The 22091-nt window shown below is 42.1% G+C and overlaps 1 protein-coding gene across 9 annotated transcripts in view; it reads left to right on the forward strand.

Moving 5' to 3' along the window:
• The window catches only part of PRDM5 (PR/SET domain 5), a 255174-nt gene that overhangs the window by 61408 nt on the left and 171675 nt on the right, over positions 1-22091 (forward strand). For 8 of the 9 annotated variants that reach the window (XM_027543714.1, XM_027543706.1, XM_027543709.1 and 5 more), the window contains exon 3: positions 16840-16962. In XM_027543714.1, the coding sequence (XP_027399515.1) occupies positions 16840-16962 (123 nt within the window). Of the gene's footprint in view, positions 1-16839; positions 16963-22091 lie in introns of those variants that run through there. The other variant, XM_027543713.1, reaches the window with a different exon arrangement.

Consider the following 22091-nt stretch of genomic DNA (forward strand, 5'->3'; position numbering starts at 1 on the left):
GCTGGGATTGCTTTTAGTCCCTGGATCTCTTTGGAGGTTGCTCTCAGATTGCCTTGATGCTTGTCCATCTCAGCTGTGGAGAATTCCCTCTTGTCAATTCTTCTCATGTTTTCTGGGTCTCTGATTTCTTTTCTGCTATCAACCAGAGAAAACTGCTTTTGAACATCTCTTGTGATTAGATTAGGCTCCCCAGGATTAATCTTCCATTTGCAATACAACATAATCATAGTGATAACTTGTCATACCCAAGGTTTCGCTTACACTCAAATAGGAGGGCCTTCTACAGGGTGAGAGTCCTGAGGAGTTACTCTTAGAATTCTGCTCATCAGTCTGCAGCTGGTGACCCAGGTGGTAAGTGTATCGAGGTGGTGTGATGTGGTGGTGGGCACAGGAATCAGATTCTCTTGGTTGAAACTCCAGCTCTAGTACTTAACTTCCAAGGGGTGGGCTTCCCAGGTGGCGCTAGAGGTAAAGAATCTGCCTGCCAATGCAGGAGACATAAGAGGCCCAGGTTTGATCCTGAGTTGGGAAGGTCCCCTGGCGGAGGGCATGGCAACCCACTCCAGGATTCTTGCCTGGAGAATCCCAGGGACAGAAGAGCCTGGCAGGCTACAGTCCGTGGGGTTGCACAGAGTTGGACAAGGCTGAAGCGACTTAGCACACATGCACACTAGTACTTGACTAGCTGTGAAACAAGATATTCTCTTGGTGCCTCAGTTTCCTTATCTATTAAATGTACTTACTATGTAATACCTACTTCATAGGATTGTTTTGAGGAGTAAATTATATGACATCTATAAAGGTGCACAGCAAAGTGCCTAACATAATAATCACTCCGTGGTTAGCTGTTGTATTTCTATTATTGTTATTTAAAGCAGTATCATTTTCTTTCATTTTTCAGTTTCCATAGAATGAATTTGAATTAATCAAAGACATGTGTTCAGTAAGAGCGGCATGGTACCCAAATGAGAGCCTTCTGTCTTTATGGAGCCTGACTCATGCGAGCTACTCTGCCTTCACCCTTGGGTGGACGTGTGAGTGCTTTCCCGCGTTGCGGGCTGTGGACATGGTGTTCTTCGGTGATCTGGGCTAGGTATGTGTAGGTGTGCGCCTGGACGCAGTGCAGTGGGAGATAGAGTGAGCTGAGCTGAGACGAGGCACGCCAGCGTGTCATGCCGAGGAGTTTGGGCTTCTGGCAGGAAATGGGCAGCTTCTAGGTAGGCGTTAGCACGGGGAGATGGGTGAATTACAGAGAGAGCTCAGGACAGTGAGGAGGGTGGGTGTGAAGGTTTTTGAGTCAATGTGGAAAAATACTCAGTTGGGAAATTTTCTTTATGTTCAGTTAGTAGATCATGGTCAAAACAGGCCCCAAGTCCAAGAGCTTTTCTTGACATCTGAACAAGAGTAGTTTAGGATGCTCTGATTGAGGGGAGGGGAGGGAGGGTCAGATCCTGTGCTCTTGGTCAGGAAAAGGCAGAGCATCTGACCCAGAAGCAGGTTCAGGTTTGGGATTTGAGTCCCAAGGTAGAGAAGAATGTAAAAGATCAGTCTCCGAGGAGTCTCTCATTTGCTAGGCCAGGAACCGTAATCCACCATCTGAATTACCCATCTCAGAAGAGTGGGACTGTTGGCCTGTAGAGGACCAAGGAGCACCAGCTGGCAGGGACCAGCTCTGTCCTTCATCTGACTTGGGATGAGTTTTAACAGTGCATGACTGTGCCTTATTTAAAAAGGTTGGGGTTGAGGGAAAGGAATCCAATGACTAGAGTGACTATATTGAGTATAAAGCAAGCTGGATAGGATCCCAGTCACTTGGGGAATAGGTTGGGCATGAGGTATCAGGTATTTGTCCCATGGGAAAATAAATCAAAAATGAAAGTGTAGGATTCTGTGTTACCAGAGTTGGAATGGGATTGACATTAGGGCTGACTTAGCAATGTGTGTGCTCAGTTACATCTGACTCTTTGTGACCCCATGGACTGTAGCCTGCCAGGCTCCTCTGTACGTGGACTTTTCCAGGCAAGAATCCTGGAGTGGGTCACCATTTCCTTCTCCAGGGGATCTTCCCAGCCCAGGGATTGAAGCGCGGTCTCCTGTGTCTCCTGCTTTGGCAGGTGCAGTCTTTACCACTGAGCCATGTGGGACTTAGCAACAGCAAGGACTGAATCATCTCAGTGTCCTCCCATCTTCTTCTCAAGCAGAACGTGTGCTGTTCTCAAAGGCATGGCGATTTGAGAGTGAGGACTCAGTGGCCTGAGTGGGGGAGTTGGAGCCAACAGAAACAGCCCAGTAAGCTCCAGGTCTCTGAAAGGGGTCACATTCCTGATCGGTCCCTTGGAACACCCAAGATTCTTTTTCTGATGGACTCTTACCCAGGGGAGTTCTCATTTCTGTCAGCTCCCTAGGCCCCGGCATTCGTGGCCAGCTACAGAGAAATCAGATCAGGGGAAAACCCCTAGCTTTCTTTATCAGAAAACATCCTCTGCTGCAGGATTTGTGTCCCAGTTTTGAATGGCATTCCTTGCCAGGCCTTTGGCTGCCAGAAGATTATTGATGCCAGACCTGTGGTCTGTAGCAGGGCGATGCCCCTGTGCCAGTGATCCTGTTCCTGGCAACTTGAGCCTTTTGGCAGGATTCTAGAAAGTGAACTACAGTAAGAGCATGTGTAACATGGGTGTTGGGATGCCTTCCAAGGCCATCCTTCTCTTCACGTTCAGGTGATGGGAAGTAAGGACTTCAACTGGAAAGTGTTTGTATATATTTTTAAAGTACATAATTAAACTTTTATTTATTTTTAATTGAAGGATAATTGCTTTACAGTAGAGTGTTGGTTTCTGCCAGACATCAACCTGAATCAGCCTTAGATATACGTATGTACGCCCCGCTTCCACCTGCCGCCCACCTCTCACCCAGTGCCGCCCTCTAGGCTGTCCCAGAGCTGGTTTGATTGCGAGTCTACAGCAGAGCCCCCTGGCTGTGTACCTTACACGTGCTAGTGTGTCTGCGTCCATGCTGCTCTCTCCGTCTGCCCCACCCTCTCCTCCTCCAGCCCTGTGTCCATAAGCCTGTTCTCTGTGTCTGTGTCTCCACTGGTGCCCTGCAGATAGGTTCATCAGTACCATCTTTCTAGACTCCATACATGTATTAATATATGATATTTGTTTTTCTATTTTTTACTTCACTCTTTTGTGTTCATCCACCTCATTAGCACTGACTCAAATGCATTCCCTTTCACGGGCAAGTAATATTCAGTTATGTATATCTGTACCACATCTTCTTTATCCATTCATCTGTTGATGACATCTAGGTTGCTTCCACGTCCTAGCTATAGTAAATAGTGCTGCAGTGAACATTGGGATATATGTGTCTTTCTCAATTATGACTTTCTCAGGGTATATGCCCAGTAGTGGGATTATTGGGTCATAGGGTAGTTTTACCGAAAATCCACGTGGCACAGTGGTTAAAGAATCCACCAGCCAATACAGGGGATGCAAGAGATGCAGGTTCGATCCCTTGGTTGGGAAGATCCCCTGGAGTAGGAAATGGCAACACACTCCAGTATTCTTGCCTGGAGAATCCCATGGACAGAGGAGCCTGGAGGGCTATGGTCCATGGGGTTGCAAAGAGTTGGACACGACTGAGCACAGCACAGAACATGGTAGTTTTATTGCTAGTTTTTAAAGGAATCTCCATACTGTCTTCCATAGTGGCTACATTAATATACATTCCCACCAACAATGGAAGAGGGTTCCCTTTTGTACCCTCTCCGGAACTTACTGTTTGTAAATTTCTTGATGACGGCCATTCTGACCAGTGTGAGGAGATCTCGTTATCGTTTTGATTTGCATTTCTCTTATAACGAGCAGCATTGAGACCTTATTAGCCATCTGCATGTCTTGTTTGGAGAAATGTCTGTTTAGATCTTCTCCCCACTTTTGGATTTCGTTGGTGGTTTTTCTGGTATTGAATTGCATGAGCAGCTTGTATATTTTGGAAACAGCTGGAAATTTTGAATGAGGAACCTACATAAGCTTTTAGGAGCAAGTAGAGATCTGCTCCTTGGAGAGGGCTTCTTTTTCTGAACATTCTGTAATTTGGAGGGTAATTTGTAATTCCTTATGAATACTGTCCGGTGGCACTCAAGGGCCTTCTGTGAATTATGTGTGAGGGTCATACTTCAGCATTTTTCTGCTCTATCATGAGAGCTATAGAGAGTTAGGAATCCTTGGCAAACCCACCTGATGGACTAGATGTGTAGGAGGATTTGAGAAGAATTTTCTGCTGTCTTCTTTGCTTGCATATGACATAAATATTATTTAAATTTTATGTTTGTATTCCTTCTTATAACTACATTAAATATGCCTATATGGTTTTGTCTGATTTGGATTCAAACCTTCTAGAGGAGTGAGCTGTGTTATTTTCTTCTCCTGTACTCTATTTTTCAGGTATTAGGTTATAACTTTTAAGACATAAGCTTCCCACCCTTATCTTTCATCCTCTGCTTAACTCTGTTTTCTTATTTCAGAAGAACCTTTCTTTTTAAGTCCTCTTTTTATACATTAAAATCCCCAGGTGGAGTGTCAGACTAATCTCTTTCTGTTTATTATTCCCTTTCAAGTAGTTATTACCTTTTCAATCTCCCTTTAGTATCAATGAGACTGATCTCTGGAGCTTGCAGTTTTGGAGTATTTGCCACTTTTTCCTTGGCTTGTATTTTAAATCAGTTCCAAAAACAGATTCTCTCCAGCTGTTTATTTTGCAGTTACCCATCGTTTTCATTTTTATAGCCATTACCTCTTTCCAGAGCCTTATTACTTCACATCTAGGTCATTGTAACAGTCTGTTAATTCTTTTTCCTTTCATAAAATTTTTCCTCTATACACAGTCCATCCTGCCTATTAAAGTTGTTGGTTGCCTCCCATCATCCATGCTTCTTCATCTTTCCCAGCTAAATTATCTTTTCTACTTTTCCCTCTTTCTTCATATGTGTATTGTTACTGAAAAGCTAATCCCTGCTGGGGTGGATCCTGATTTGTGGTTATGTTTGACGTTTGTTTTTGATGAAGCACAAATCTTCCTAATGGATACTTTTCCCATTTATTTCCTATTATTTCTCTGATTTTACTATTTGAACCACCAAATTTGAGTCCCATCATTCTTTACTGTCTTCCCAACCAAATTTACTAGTATCATTTATCTTGCCTCTTCCTCACAAAATGACTAAAATGCTCTGCTGCTGCTGCTGCTAAGTCACTTCAGTCGTGTCCGACTCTGTGCGACCCCATAGACAGCAGCCCACCAAGCACCCCTGTCCCTGGGATTCTCCAGGCAAGAGCACTGGAGTGGGTTGCCATTTCCTTCTCCAATGCATGAAAGTGAAAAGTGAAAGTGAAGTTGCTCAGTCGTGTCCGACTCCTAGCCCATGGACTGCAGCCTACCAGGCTCCTTCGCCCATGGGATTTTCCAGGCAAGAGTACTCTACCATTCTTTTATTGTGATAATATTCTCTGGTGTAGAGTCACAGCCTATACAGGACTTAGAACTAGTTCATAAGGCACTAATCTCATATCATTGCCATTATGGGCCGTGAAAAGAAATGGTCCCTACTGTCTAAATTTATTTTCTTTCTTTGATTTTTCTTACTTATTTTTTCCTTTCATTGGATGGTTGTAGTTTAATTTGTGGAAGTTACATATAAGTATGATAAAACTGTTGATCTCTAGATGATTTTCTACCTCTCCTGTTGACAAGTGTGTATGCCGTCCATTCAGCAACTGGAACTAACTATCTTATATGTTGGGGAATCTCAGGATCACCCCCACATTCTGAGATTCCCTGAAGGGACTTGTGAGACTCAGCTTGTAGTTGTTCTCATGGGGAAGATTTTCTTCAGTGATGGACGCAGCTGGCTCACGAGGGAAAAAGGCACAGGCAGAACCTGCAGGAACCCAAGCGTCGATTTCATCACGCTCCCTCCTTCCCGTGAGAGGTCACACGGAGCTCACGCTTTGCCCGGTGATGAAGGAGGAGCACACACATGTGAGGTTTCTGTACAAGGAAGCACATTAGAAACTTAGTACCCAAGATTTTTATTTGGGGCTTGTAGCCACCTTCTGCCTAGCATGTACCACGATTCCAGATTCCCAGAAGAAAAGCAGGTTTTCAGCGTAAACCATGGTGTTTATACTGCTAGGAACAGTGAACCACCCTTATTCATTAACTACTGACGGAGGACATCCTGGGAACTCCCAAGTTCCCACATGCCAGGCAAAGGCCAGTCTTACTTCCAGCAGGCCCTTTGTAAACATGCTGGTCTCGGGCCTGCTGGCTTTACTCTGTTTGCAAACCTTGTCTGTTGGAAGCTTTTTATAACATACTCTTTGCTAATATTTTATTTTTACTTTGGTCCATCCTCAGGATCTCAGCACACTTTCTTATTTTACACCTGTGTGTACTGTTTTTGAAATGAATGAAGTTTGTGTGTATATCTACCTTATGATAATCAGACTTTGCTTTGTTATTTCTTTTAAAAATTGTGTTTTCTATGTCCTTATTAATACTGTGGATGTTGGATAAAGGAACAGTATTCTAGAATTTCATTTGTAGCTTCTCATGGCATACTTTAAAGTAACCAGTAAAGGACTGCACAGTAGATGTTGTTCAATAAATGTTGTTTACTGATGACTGTTACCTTTTTAGAATTCTTCATCACAGAACTGTGATTGTTGGACGATTTTAAGAAAGGAAATGATGAACATTAGTGTTTGGGAAATATTTTATTTTTTAGGTGTATTCTCATACTGTTGCTAAGTCGCTTCAGTCGTGTCTGACTCTGTTCGACATTTGTTTGTTTCTTTATTGAGTTGCATTCATTTTGAAGATGTAAATGTAAAGTGCAGTTAATTTAAATAGGCTGGGTAGGTTCAATATTAATAGCTGTAGAAAAACTGTGTATTTAGGAAAAATCTGAAAACAGTGACTACCAGTGCAATTTGGGTTAGGAAATAACTCAAATTAGAATCAAAGGAAACCTGGATCTTTCTTTTTCTCATTTTTTTCTCCCTGTGGACTGCACAGAGCTCTTTGTTATTCATTGTGTCTATTAACCTTGCCCAGAAATTTTCAGATACAAGGCATCATCTTCTAAAAACAGCAAGACTGTGATCTTAGGATCTTGGAGATTATCATTGTTTTTTTATACAAAGAACCCTTTGAAATGCTTTTGTGTCTGTTAATTAGAATTTTGCTACTAAATTTTTCTTAACGTTTGGCATATTTTGTGTACCTTTTAGTATACCATAGGGAGAATTCTCCAGAAGCTGACTTCAAGGCTCTTGTCTGTATAAGTCTCAAATCTGTATTAAAATTTTGACAACACTATAGGCTCATAAAATGTTAACTAGATTTAAAGTTTTGTGAATTGTATATGATGGATTTGATGGAGTATACCAAATTGGGAAATGACATGCTAACTTTATTAATATGGTTTTCTAATTCCTTTGTGAAATAACACTTTACTTATGGAGAAATCATCTGCTTAGGATGTTGACAAAATCAGGAAGTAAACCAAAAGGCCACTAAGCAGTCAGAATGGATGCCAGCATTTATGCACTGACCTTTGCACATTCTTTACCAGATCAGATCAGATCAGTCAGATCAGTCCCTCAGTCGTGTCTGACTCTTTGCGACCCCATGAATCGCAGCACGCCAGGCCTCTCTGTCCATCACCAACTCCCGGAGTTCATTCAGACTCACGTCCATCGAGTCAGTGATGCCATCCAGCCATCTCATCCTCTGTCGTCCCCTTCTCCTCCTGCCCCCAATCCCTCCCAGCATCAGGGTCTTTTCCAATGAATCAACTCTTCGCATGAGGTGGCCAAAGTACTGGAGTTTCAGCTTTAGCATCATTCCTTCCAAAGAAATCCCAGGGCTGATCTCCTTCACAATGGACTGGTTGGATCTCCTTGCAGTCCAAGGGACTCTCAAGAGTCTTCTCCAACACCACAGTTCAAAAGCATCAATTCTTTGGTGCTTAGCCTTCTTCACGGTCCAACTCTCACATCCATACATGACCACAGGAAAAACCATAGCCTTGACTAGACGGACCTTTGTTGGCAAAGTTATGTCTCTGCTTTTGAATATGCTATCTAGGATGGTCATAACTTTCCTTCCAAGGAGAAAGCGTCTTTTAATTTCATGGCTGCAGTCACATCTGTAGTGATTTTGGAGCCCAGAAAAATAAAGTCTGACACTGTTTCCACTGTTTCCCCATCTATTTCCCATGAAGTGGTGGGACTGGATGCCATGATCTTCGTTTTCTGAATGTTGAGCTTTAAGCCAACTTTTTCACTCTCCACTTTCACTTTCATCAAGAGGCTTTTGAGTTCCTCTTCACTTTCTGCCATAAGGTTGGTGTCATCTGCATATCTGAGGTTATTGATATTTCTCCCGGCAATGTTGATTCCAGCTTGTGTTTCTTCCAGTCCAGCGTTTCTCATGATGTACTCTGCATAGAAGTTAAATAAGCAGGGTGACAATATACAGCCTTGACGAACTCCTTTTCCTATATGGAACCAGTCTGTTGTTCCATGTCCAGTTCTAACTGTTGCTTCCTGACTTGCATACATATTTCTCAAGAGGCAGGTCAGGTGGTCTGGTATTCCCATCTCTTTCAGAATTTTCCACAGTTTATTGTGATCCACACAATCAATGGCTTTGGCATAGTCAATAAAGCAGAAATAGATGTTTTTCTGGAACTCTCTTGCTTTTTCCATGAGCCAGCGGATGTTGGCAATTTGATCTCTGGTTCCTCTGCCTTTTCTAAAACTAGCTTGAACATCAGGAAGTTCATGGTTCACATATTGCTGAAGCCTGGCTTGGAGAATTTTGAGAATTACTTTACTAGCGTGTGAGATGAGTGCAATTGTGTGGTAGTTTGAGCATTCTTTGGCATTGCCTTTCTTTGGGATTGGAATGAAAACTGACCTTTTCCATAGAACACCCCTAAAGCAGGGGGTGTCATAAGCTAATGTCAGCTAAGTGTTTTATATTTTATTTTTTATGCAGTAAAAAACTTGCCTATCCAAAATATCACTGAAGTCTGACTGCCTGAACATGTTTGTAAAACTGTAGGAAGGGTCAGTGGTTACACTGCTAAGGCTCTTTCATGAATTTACTGTGAAAATGATGATGTGCTTTTCATGGTGTCTTTCACATTGTCATGTCAGTTATTTCTTCTTTAAAAAAATTAGTCCCATTTTACAAGTGCTTTGAAAGACAAAGGTCCGTCTTGTCAAGGCTATGGTTTTTCCTGTGGTCATGTATGGATGTGAGAGTTGGACTGTGAAAAAGGCTGGGTGCCAAAGAATTGATGCTTTTGACCTGTGGTGTTGGAGAAGACTCTTGAAAGTCCCTTGGACTGCAAGGAGATCCAACCAGTCCATTCTGAAGGAGATCAGCCCTAGTATTTCTTTGGAAGGAATGATGCTAAAGCTGAAACTCCAGTACTTTGGCCACTTCATGTGAAGAGTTGACTCATTGGAAAAGACTCTGATACTGGGAGGGATTGGGGGCAGGAGGAGAAGGGGACGAAAGAGGATGAGATGGCTGGATGGCATCACTGACTCGATGGACGTGAGTGTGAGTGAACTCCGGGAGTTGGTGATGGACAGGAAGGCCTGGCGTGCTACTATTCATGGGGTTGCAAAGAGTCGGACACGACTGAGTGACTGAACTGAACTGAAAGACAAGGTATGGAGTGCTTTTGAAGTCAAGTCTCCCATTACCTCTTATAAAATATTTTCTAACTTTTAAAGGAAATGAAGGCAATGGCAGTTTTAAAAAAGAAGGCACATTAGCTGAGCTTTTAGTGAATAAAATATTTATTGAGACAGGAACAGATAAAAGATTTCCATCTCTGAGTGGTCAGGTGCCCAAGCGCAGGATTTGTTTATGTACGTAAACCTGACTGAGTTCCTCAGTTAAAACTTGCCTTCACATCTTTGACAGTATCAGGAGAGCTTTCTTGATATAGATTAGGTGATTGTAAAGGCAGCCTCAGCTAAATATAAGATGTGGCAATCAAAACAGCTTTTATGATTTTAAATTGCATCAGTAGAAAAGTGAATGTGAAAATTGCTCAGTTGTGTCTGACTCTTTGGAACCCCATGGACTGTAGCCTGCCAGGCGCCTCTGTCCATGGAACTCTCCAGGCCAGAATACTGGGGTGGGTAGGTAGCCTTTCCCTTCTCCAGGGGATCTTCCGAACCCAAGGATCGAACTAGGATCACCTGCTTTTCAGGTGGATTCTTTACCAGCTGAGCTACCGTGGAATAGTGAAATAGTGCCCACATCACAGTAGTCCTGTGTGTGCTGAATTCTGTACTGTGTGAAGGGAGTTTTCACAAATCATTGTACATCTGTGAGAGGGCAGCCAGGATAGTGGAGGAACATTTATCACCTTAGACAAGGAGAGAGTTATTTTCTGGGAGAAGAGAAAATGTGGGAAAGAGGTACATACTGCTGCTTCCAGAAATTTGAAGGGCTGTAGTTGGGAAAGAAATTAAAGCTACTGAAGGGAGGGCAGCACCCTGGAATCTGACTTAAGGAAGAAGGTCAGCTGAGCTGACCTACACCTGGGTTAGCTACTGCCTGGTGACGGCGCCTGCTCTCACTTCAGGCGTCCAAGCAGAGGTGACTTGTGTGTGTTTGGGTTTGATGCTATTCTTAGGGTATCCTTCATGTATATTCCTTGAACAAGTTGACATGGCAGGAAGATGGTACATGTGTGCCCTGCTGTGCTGTTGGAAGCAGTGATCATCTCTGAGAACGTGTTAGTTGCTGTGAGCCTTGCCTTCCTCAGTGGGCCATGCTGTGCTAAGTCTCTTCAGTTATGCCTGACTGTTTGTGACTTTCTGGATCGTAGCCAGCCAGGCCTCTTTGTCCATGGGGTTCTCCAGACAAGAATACTGGAGTGGGTTGCTGTGCCCTCCTGAAGATGCAGGGGATCCTACCGACCCAGGGATCTAATCCGTGTCATGTCTCCTGTGTTGGTAGGCGGGTTCTCTGCCAGTCATGCATCTTAGTCCTTTGATGCTCCCACAGGGACTGTCATTCCCATTTTAGAGGTCAGGAGACCATGGCTTAATTCAGCTGGAGGAAATGAGTCTCCCATGACTCACAGTCAAGAGTTTGGATCACATCTGGTGTTTTGAATTCTAGTCCAGCATTTTTATCACCCTAGAATGCCAGCTTGAAATATTTAGGGCAGTAATTATTGGTAATGAAAAAGAGACTTGACTTTGCTCATCGGCCCTATTAAGTCATTTACTCTTGTGTGTATTATATTCTGGATGGTGCTCAGTCAAGGCCATTACTGAAGGCCTGTCAAGGCCTGTGTTTTCTCTCTGTGTGCTTTCCCATCTGAGGATGGGTTTCTGTGAATCAGGACTATGGGGTAGTGTGTGGGGGAGATAAAGGCGGGTATGCTACAGTGATTGTGTGTGTGTGTTTAAAGGCACCAGAGCTAGGAAGAATTTGAGACCGAAGTCTTTGAAAAATCAACAGGAAAAAAAAACATACCTTTCTCTTAGAAACTCTAAATCGTTACAGTTTCCTAGGGATGATCTTTGCTGATTCCTGAAAGTGTGTCTCTCTTTAGTTTAAATCTGACAACAGTGTGCTGCCAGAATTGATTATTTGAGCACACTTAGTTTTTTGTGGTCCTAAAGATATGCTGAAGTCTGGGTAATAAAATACTGAAAGCAGGGCATCTGCCCTTACTTCATTTAAAAACAATTGCTGAAATATGCCTGTAATTTAAATACAAAAACATGATGACAATTTACCCTCTAAAGACATCCATGCTCTAAATCTTACTTCTTTAAAATTCTTTGAAAAGTCTTGTTGAAAGACAGAAAGGAAAATATATTTTCTTTAATAAATCATATAACATAACATATTATGACTTCTAATTAAGGAAATTATTGCTATATTTTTGGAACTAATTATATTTCACTGTCATTAAATTTTACCATATGTTAAGTAAAATTCCATTGGTTACATTTTACCATGTCTGGGGACAAATCTGGCTATTAGCTTTGCCCTGGGGAGGCTGATGCCTTGTATGTACTAAGTGAAAAATTTCTCAGGCATTCAAAATAATTGAAGGAAAATAATAGAGTAACATTGTAGACCCTTCTACTATGAACATGAACCATCCAAAAAATAAATAAGCTTCTCTGTTTATAGTTGACCCAATTTAACAGAGAGAATATTTAAATTGGAGGAAAGAAAAATTGTTTATATGTATTTCCAATTTTTTCTTTCATTTACACGTTAGGGTTTTTTTGTTGTTGTTGAGCTGAATCTTTTTGTGGTTTCTTCTGTCCTTTGCTGGATGGGAAGGCAAACTGTGATATATTTAATTCCATTAATCTTTTTTTTTTTTTCTGTTCAAATTGGTTTTTAGTATATATATACAGAGTTTTACAATCATTAAAATAATCAATTTTAGAATGTTTTAATCAGCCTCAAGAAGCCGCTGTACTCTTTAGCTATGACCCTTTTACCTCCTAGTCCCCACAGACCTAGGCAACCACTAATTTACTCCCTATTCTGGACATTTTGTATCACTGAATCATATAATATATGGTCTTTCAAGACCAGATTCTTTCACTTGGCATAATGTTTTCCGAGTTCATTCATACTGTAACTTCATCCCTTTTATATGAATGCCATTAATCTTTAATCTGGAAATAAGGACAGGTCCAGCACAGTGTCGTGGACCCTGAGAAGTGATGTCTGAAGCATTCGACAGAGACAAGAACCTGCCAAGTTCCTGCACAATGATAACTTTAATTTAACGTACAGCGACAGAGTCCTAGAGATATGAATGACTTGATTAAAGGGAGGAAGGTTTTCATTTTCACGTGAAAGTGTTTTTTCCTTTCCTAATTTAGCTAACTTATTTTTATGTAACTGGCTTAGGAAGCCTGTGCAAATCAGAGTTTGGAATTGAGATGGTTTTTATTGCAAGATGAAAATTTAACTTCCTTATTGTTGTTGTTCAGTTGCTCAGTTGTGTCCCACTCTTTCCACCCCATGGACTGCAGCATGCCAGGCTTCCCTGTCCCTCACCATCTCCCGGAGCTTGCTCAGACTCATGTCCATTGAGTTGGTGATGCCATCCCACCATTTCGTCCTCTCATCTCTTTATAGACCCTGGTATTCAGAAGACAGTCCTCAGTAGGACATTAACCAATACGCTTCATTTCCATGAAAATTCAAATAGAATAAGATGGTATTGGGAAGACTAGTTTTGAAAGGAAAAGCAATACACACTCACTGCAAAGGTCAGATGCTGGAACATGATACTAACAAGAATTTTGAGTCTTCTTTATTCATTAGTCTTTAAAAAGGTTCACCCGTGGCGAATTCATGTTGATGTATGGCAAAACAAATACAATATTGTAAAGTAAAAAGAAAAAAGAAGGGTTCAATTTATATTACTCAGGGTTCAGTATCAAAATAGATAAATGGAGCCTTTAATAATAGCCATCTGTCTGGAGGTTTTATTTTGTTTTTTTTTGGTTTCTTTGGAAAGAGGAACGATGGATTAGATTATCCTTGGATGTCTCTCTTAGGTATTTCAGTGAGGAGAATGCTGGGGTTAGGGTAGGGAGGTAAAAGTCATGTGAGCAATAACCCAACAGCTTCAGTCAAATGTCAGAGACTGGGATGGAGGAAACGAGGAAAGGACCAGCCACTAAAAAACTAGAGAAAGCAGGTGGCCTGTAAAGACTGCACTGTAGGAACTTAAGCGTCATTTGGAAAAAGATGTTTAGAGTAAAATAAATGAGCAGCAGCTCTGTTAGTGAACAAAAAAGTTATCTCAGATGTAAATGTGTAGGGCACTATAGTCTGTCATTATAGTATTGTTAGGAGACTATAAGCAATAATATATAGATTTAGATTATTGAAAGTAACAGTCTTTTAATAATTTACCAAAAAATTAAATTGTACATGTCTCTTAAGCTGAAATATGATGTGAGAAGATAATAGATAACCAGAAAGTGCATACATCTAATGGACTGGAAATGAGTTACTGAGTCATTCAACAAAGCTAGAGCCAGGGGACCTGGGGAAAAGCTGAAAAAATAAGGAACAAGCAATGCCCTTCGTAAAATGGGCTTATTGTAGTAAGTCACAGAGAAATCTTTGTTATGTTACACATCTTTGAAGAATGAATTTCAAATGTCAAACACATCTGATATATATTGTGCTTAATTTGTTGTTGAGTTGCTCAGTCGGGTCCAACTCTTTGTGACCCCATGAACTACAGCATGCTAGGCTTCCCTGTCCTTCACTATCTCCTGGAGTTTGCTGAAACTTATGTCCATTGAGTCCATGATGTCATCCAACCATCTCATCCTCTATTGCCCTCCTCTCCTCCTGCCCGTAGTCTTTCCCAGCATCAGGGTCTTTCCATTGAGTTGGCTCTCTGCATCAGGTGGCCAAAGTATTGGAGTGTCATACTTAATAACAAATACTTAGTAACAAATTTATGACTAAGAAGGATCATTAACCGTTTCTGTAAGTAGTGGTAGCCTCTCAAATGCAATATGCCATGGCAGTCATGCTGATGTTTCCTGATGTAGAATTAGCTGGGTTGTGTGGATTTCAGAAACAGTTGTAGATTTTAGATTTCACTTCTGAGATAATTTTTTTTTTTAGTATCTAGTGGCATTGCTGCCTGTTTTGCTTAATTTAGCTGTTTGTCATATAAACAGTTTTGTTACTATAGCTATGGCGGAGCCTGGAAAGGAGAATTTATACTCAGATGCTTAGAGTTACTTCTTTTACTCTACTTAAAGAAATGTGGCCTGGGGTCCTCTTGAGGAAGTGTTGCCGTGTCACTTCTGTCTGTGCCAGCAGTGTGGCTGGACACTTTCGGCTTTACCCAGTGGGCGTCAGGATTCTGAACTGATGGGTGAGCAGGCGGGGAGGGCGGTTTTCAGGGTCTCCCAACACAGATCTCAGAATGAGGTTGTTAGTGAGAAATCCCCATAGCTTCATGCCTAAACATACAAGGCACAAGGAAGAGGTATTTATCGTCTTAAATTCTTTGAGCAGTTTCAGTATTGAAAATTAAATCCCTGCCTTTTGAGGGTCTGCCGTTTATTACAGAGATTTTTAAATTATTATTGAGGATCCTTGGACCCTTAAAAAAACAAGAATTGTTTGAGAAACATGGCAGATATGAAATACAAGGAGAAGGCTAACTGTATTTTTTTCCCAGAAAATATATGTTAGAATCTTGAAATAGTGGTCTTTGTAGAACGTGCAGCAGGTGCTTTTACACAGCAGCTTTTGGGTAACTCACCGTCTGGGGTAACTTTCCTGTCTCCAGTCAGTGCCTGTGATCTGGCCTGTGTCAGTCTGTCTGATCTCAGCACCCACCACTTTTTCCATTGCTCCTACTGTCCTAGCCTCATGGCCTTCTTGCTATTCTTAATTTGCTTCCAACTCAGGGCCTTTCTACATGTCCTTTCCTGGCTGTTCCCTCTGGCTTGGAAACGGTCTTCCTGAGCTCTCACCTGGCCTGTGCCCTGTCTTCACTTTGAATGCTTTTCTGGTCACTTCGTCAGCACGGCTCTGCCTGACCGCTCCATCCTGAAGAGCCCTTCTCCCCTTACTCCACGTCCTCCTCCTGTGACTGAAGCTCTAGTCTGTGCTCGTTTGCTCCTAAGTGTTGTGGGGCCAGGCTTCGTCTGTCTGTTCTGTTTACTGAAAAATTCCCAGGGCATTAGTAGTATCTGGCACCGTGGTACGTATGTGCTCAGTCACTTTAGTTATGTCCAACTGTTTGCGACCCTCTTCTTTACTTTATAAAATAAAATTTTCGAAATCTGGAGTTTGTTTTTCCTCACCCTGAGTCAGTAAAGATATAGTCTTCATATTAATATTTTTGTTACTTTGTGTTGGAGATATGGAGTGCTAATCACTCACTCCTTCCCTCCTCCTGTACTTGATTCCAGTTGAATATAAACTCAAAATGAGCATTGGGTAAAGATTGGTGTATGTTTTATTAAACTGAGCAAGTGGCTGTAGCTTTACAGTGCTGCAGTTTTAAGAAGCTAGATTCAAAGCAACTTGGATTCAAGAATGTCCAGTGGAGTCCTTGGTCCTGTGGCAGTTACAGCCCTCCCTCGACTGAGAGTTGAGTAGATCTGAACAGCAGTGTTATGGCATGAAACAAAGCCAACTGTCTGCTCAGCAAGACTTCAGCAGGCCATGAAATGACAAAATTGAACTTTTTTATTTACCCACTGGTAACAATGTGAATTGTAGCCCAGTGGATGTCCAGTTCCACTGGTTAGATTAGCAGATTGTCCACATGTGGAAATGATTCAGTAAGTGGGTGGAGAGAGAAATTGAGAGATTGTTCCAGCCCCTGCCACTTGAGGAACCAAGCCGCACTGCCCTCTTGTGTGGGAAAAATACGTGTTGCAACTATGGTTATCCCCTAAACAAATGCATTTGTGACACATGTATTAAACTGTACCTACAAATAAATAAATTTGACCAGAAAAGAGCTATCAACACAGGATGTCTTGAGAATTGATTGCATTTGTGAGTCATCTATATCTGTCAAATGAAAGCGCAGGCTCTATTTGTATGTATGTTTAAGGGATGGATGTTAATCCAGCATCTATTCAACACCTGTTAATAGAAAGGTGATACTTATGAAAAAATACCGTGTTATTTTTAGTTTGGCTAATCTGTTTAGTACGGCTAATACTAACTTCAAGTGTAAATTCGGGCACTCTTACGTTTCAGGTTCGGGGGAGTAAGGGAGAAGTCCTGTACATTTTGGACGCTACCAACCCGCGACACTCCAACTGGCTTCGCTTTGTTCATGAGGCACCATCTCAGGAGCAGAAGAACCTGGCTGCCATCCAGGTGAGCTTATTTGCTTCTTATTTGTATTCTGTACATTGAGGGGAATGAACTAATTTATAACTGTTATCCCTGTTTTAAATTTATTTCCAAATGACCTGCTTCAAATAACAGTAACTAACTCATAAAAGCAGAGAAGTCTCATCTAGTCAGCATATGCAGGAAGGGGCAGGCCCAGCTGTAAATTGACCCCAGATCACTGACTTTATGAGAATTCTTGAGGGGATGAGTTACATGGTCTGATACTATCCTTGGCAGATTCTACTTTCAAGTACTTTTAATTCATTCAGTGAATGTATGTTGATAGTTTTTCTGTTTGATGGCTTATTTGGCTCATGGCACAATGTTCTATGTTATTGTTTGGGAAAGGCTTCATGGAGAAAGTTTATTTGAGTGTGTCTCTCTATGGCTGTACTCTGAGCTTCTTGAGGGTGTTGTATTCCTCAGGGTTTTCAAAGAAATAGGGCCGATGGGATCTATATATCTGTATCTGTGATGTAAAGAACCCACCTGCCAGTGCAGGAGACATAAGAGACGTGCATTTGATCCCTGGGTCGGAAGGATCCCCTGGAGGAGGGCATATCAACCCACTCCAGTGTTCTTATTTGGAGAAACCCGTGGACAGAGGAGCCTGTGGGCTACGGTCCATGGGATCACAGAGAGTCAGACACAACTGAGTTGACTTAGCACATATCTATCCATCCATCCATCCATCTAGAAAGAGAGATAGAGACAGAGACTGAGAAAGAGATTTATTTTAAGGAATTGGCTTATGTAGTTATGGAGGCTGGCAAGTTCAGTCTCTTCAGAGCCAGTGTCCCACCTCAAGTCCAGAGGCCACAGATTGCTGTAGAACAGTGAAGAGCAGATGTTCTATTTCAACTTTGACGACATGAAAGCTGCTGTAGAATCAGCAAGAGCCAGTGTCCCACTTGAAAGGCTGTCAGGCCTGAAGAGTGGATTTTCCAGTTTAAAAGCCATTAGGCAAAAGAATTCTTTTGGAACTTTCCCTGTGCTGCAGGGGTTAAGACTCTACCTTCCAGTGCAGGGGGCACAGGTTTGATTCCTGGTCAGAGAACTAAAGTTCCACATGCCATGGGTTGGTGCCAAAATTAAAAAAAAGAATTCTGTTTTACTTGGGGGAAGGGAGACCCTTTTGTTCTTCTCAGGACTTCAGCTGATTGGATGAGGCCCACCTACATTGTAGAGGGTAGTCTGCTGCTGCTGCTGCTAAGTCGCTTCAGTCGTGTCCGACTCTGTGTGACCCCGTAGATGGCAGCCCACCAGGCTCCCCCGTCCCTGGGATTCTCCAGGCAAGACACTGGAGTGGGTTGCCATTTCCTTCTCCAATGCATGAAAGTGAAAAGTGAAAGGGAAGTCGCTCAGTTGTGTCCCAACTCTTCAGAACCCCGTGGACTGCAGCCTACTAGGCTCCTCCGCCCGTGGGATTCTCCAGGCAAGAGTACTGGAGTGGGGTGCCATTGCCTTCTCCAAGAGGGTAGTCTACTTTACTCAAATTCATGTATTAAAACGTTAATCTCACACAAAAACATCCTCACAGAAACAAAATAATGTCTGAATAGCTATCTGGGTGCCCTGTGGCCCAGTCAAGCTGACATAGATAATTAACTCTCCCAGGTGGGAACAATGTTTTATTGAATTCTGTACCCTGTATTATAGGACAGTGTTATACACAGCATCAGGCTCTGATACTAACTGTGACTTAAATGCCATTGATCCCTCAGTAGAAATTAAGGGAAAGAGAAAAAGAGTCAAGACAAGGAGTTTTTAGAAGGACTCTGGAAATGGTAACAGATTTTGTTTTCTTGGGCTCCAAAATCACTGCAGGTGGTGACTGCAGCCATGAAATTAAAAGATGCTTACTCCCTGGAAGAAAAGCCATGACCTACCAAGACAGCATATTCAAAAGCAGAGACATTGCCGACAAAGGTCTGTCAGACAAAGCTATGATTTTTCTGGTGGTCATGTACGGATGTGAGAGTTGGACTGTAAAGAAAACTGAGCATCAAAGAATTGATGCTTTTGAACTGGGTGTTGGAGAAGACTCTTGAGAGTCCCTTGGACACCAAGGAGATCCAACCAGTCCATCCTAAAGGAGATCAGTCCTGAATATTCATTGGAAGGACTCATTCTGAAGCTGAAACTCCAATACCTTGACCCCTTGATGTGGAGAGCTGACTCATTTGAAAAGACCCTGATGCTGGGAAAGATTGAAGGTGGGAGGAGAAGGAGACGACAGAGGATGAGATGGTTGGATGGCATCGCTGACTTGATGGACATGAGTTTGAGCAAGCTCCAGGAGTTGGTGACGGACAGGGAGGCCTGGGGTCGTACATGAGTGAATGACTGAACTGAACTATAATTAAAGTTCATTGGACATATGGTTAAGAGGATTAAAGAAGCTTTACATTGTGTTTGGGAGTTGACAGACCACATGTGAAAACTCGGCTCCTGGACCCCAAACTAGAGAAGTGAAAGCAGGGCGGAGGTTGGCAGGAGCAGAGGGGAGGGGACAGAGCGAGGGGGCCCACAGCTCCTCCAGTGTGTCCACATGCACTGCTCTAGAGGCTTCACGCACATCATGCCATTTACTCACGACAGACCCATAGCTTAACGTGAGGGTTAGGCTGATTCACTCAATCCAAGTCTGAAACCAACAGTGGCAAGAGGAAAAATGCAAGGGAAAATGTACAGAATTAGGTTTGCAAGTAACCGGAAAACAGTCATTTAGGATATTTCATTTCCTTATGTTATTAGCTAGCCTGGTTGTTTCAGTACAAATAGGTAGTGGATAACCAGTGTGATTACTGTTCTTTTTGTACGGGCAAGTTAGTGATGACTTACCAAAGGGTTTGGAACATAGGATCTTTCGGCAGCCAGCTGTATTCAAGCCACTTTTTAGATTGTTCATGATATGTGTTGATCCAACCACACATTTAAATTGATTTCTTATAAAAAATATGTAGACATTAATTATTTTCAAGGATTTTATATTTTTTCATGGTTTTCTGAGGCATACTAATCTCACAGGATCTTCAGTATATCCTAATTATAACTTACGGGCTCAGTTTCAGTTCAGTTTAGTCACGTCCAACTCTTTGCGACCCCATGAACCATAGCACACCAGGCCTCCCTGTCCATCACCAACTCCTGGAGTCCACCCAATCCCATGTGCATTGAGTCAGTGATGCAATCCAACCATCTCATCCTCTGTCATCCCCTTCTCCTCACACCTTCAATCTTTCCCAGCATCAGAGTCTTTTGCAATGAGTCAGCTCTTCGCATCAGGTGGCCCAAGTATTGGAGTTTCAGCTTCAACATCAGTCCTTCCAGTGAACACCCAGGACTGATCTCCTTTAGGATGGACTGGTTGGATCTCTTTGCAGTCCAAGGGACTCTCAGGAGTCTTTTCGAACACCACAGTTCAAAAGCATCAATTCTTTGGTGCTCAGCTTTCTTTATAGTCCATCTCTCACATCCATACATGACTACTGGAAAAACCATAGCCTTGACTAGATGGACCTTTGTTGGCAAAGGAATGTCTCTGCTTTTCAATATGCTGTCTAGGTTGGTTACAACTTTTCTTCCAAGGAGTAAGCGTCTTTTAATTTCATGGCTGCAGTCACCATCTGCAGTGATTTTGGAGTCTAAAATAATAAAGTGTGACACTGTTTTCACTGTTTCCCCATCTATTTGCCATGAAATGATGGGACCAGATGGCATGATCTTGGTTTTCTGAATGTTGAGTTTTAAGCCAACTTTTTCACTCTCTTCTTTCACATTCATCCAGAGGCTCTTTAGTTCTTCACTTTCTGCCATAAGGGTGGTGTCATCTGCATATCTGAGGTTATTGATATTTCTCCTGGCAATCTTGATTCCAGCTTGTGCTTCTTCCAGCCCAGTGTTTCTCATGATGTACTCTGCATATAAGTTAAATAAGCAGGGTGACAATATACAGCCTTGACATACTCCTTTTCCTGTTTGGAAAAGGGCTCAGTTTGTTTCTGTGTCAGTGTTACCAATATAAAAATTGTCTGTAGACCCATGAAATCTAATTTAGGCAAACCCATTGTTTTGTAGGGGCTTCATTAATTATATTTTAGAGAATATTATTCTGTTTAAAGTTGATTGTTTTCTTCTTGTGCTTAAATAGTGATTTTAAGCTTTTCTTAAATTCCTTTTTGGGTATTTCTTCCTGTTTTCTGTTATTTCTTTAGACTCGGTAGCTCTCTCTGTTTGCCCAAACCTTCAGTGTTGTATGCTCAGCTGTGAGCTTTGCCCCCAGAACCCCTCAGGTTGTCTCTAAGAGTTCCCTTAACTGCACAGTTTGCTTGTACTGAGTCCTTTAGCTAATGGAATGCTGTCAGTAAGTATTTGTCTCCATCTCTTATTGCTACTCCCCATGTTTGCTACTCTATGCCCTTTTCGTTTTTTTTTTAATCATATTGTAGCTACCTACACTTCTCTCCTTCTTAGCAATCATGATTTCTAAGAAGGTGTTTATGTTCACTTGGTATATTCAGTGCAGTACTTTTCTTCTTCTATATCAGCTGTATTTCTTTCCTTGCAAGAAAATAGGAATCTATAAAAGATTATTTTTGCAACCTTGATACACCAAGAAATTATTATTTGACTTAATAATGGGGGGTGAAGTGGGAGTGGGGTTAGAGTAGGACTCAAAAACTAGCTAGAGGCTCTGTGCAGTTTCACACTTGCATTAGTGTCTACGCCTATTGGGCGTCTGTGTGAGAGTCTCGGTGCAGCAGTGCTGCCGGTGCCTTTGGCTCCTTTTGACACTGTTTCCTCCTTTCCTAGGAGGGGGCTGAGGGTGCTGTTACCATGTTTCTTGCTATGAGCACAGTGTGGAACTTTGCTAGCTCCCTTGAGGTGACAGACTTTCTTACGGGAACAGTAGCTGGAGAAGCAGATTGCTTAAGGTTCAAAATCACCCTGAGCTAGGGCAGAGAGCCTAATATTTGGGTCACATGGCTGACAGTGATTCAGCCTTCTGATTTGTTGGGGGTAATCTCCCAAGGATTGCATTCCAGAAACACTGAGTTGGTAAAAGAATATCATAATGTTTCCTGCAAAACATTATGAATCACTTGCAT

The sequence above is a fragment of the Bos indicus x Bos taurus genome, chromosome 6 (assembly GCF_003369695.1).
Source record: "Bos indicus x Bos taurus breed Angus x Brahman F1 hybrid chromosome 6, Bos_hybrid_MaternalHap_v2.0, whole genome shotgun sequence".
Taxonomy (NCBI): domain Eukaryota; kingdom Metazoa; phylum Chordata; class Mammalia; order Artiodactyla; family Bovidae; genus Bos; species Bos indicus x Bos taurus.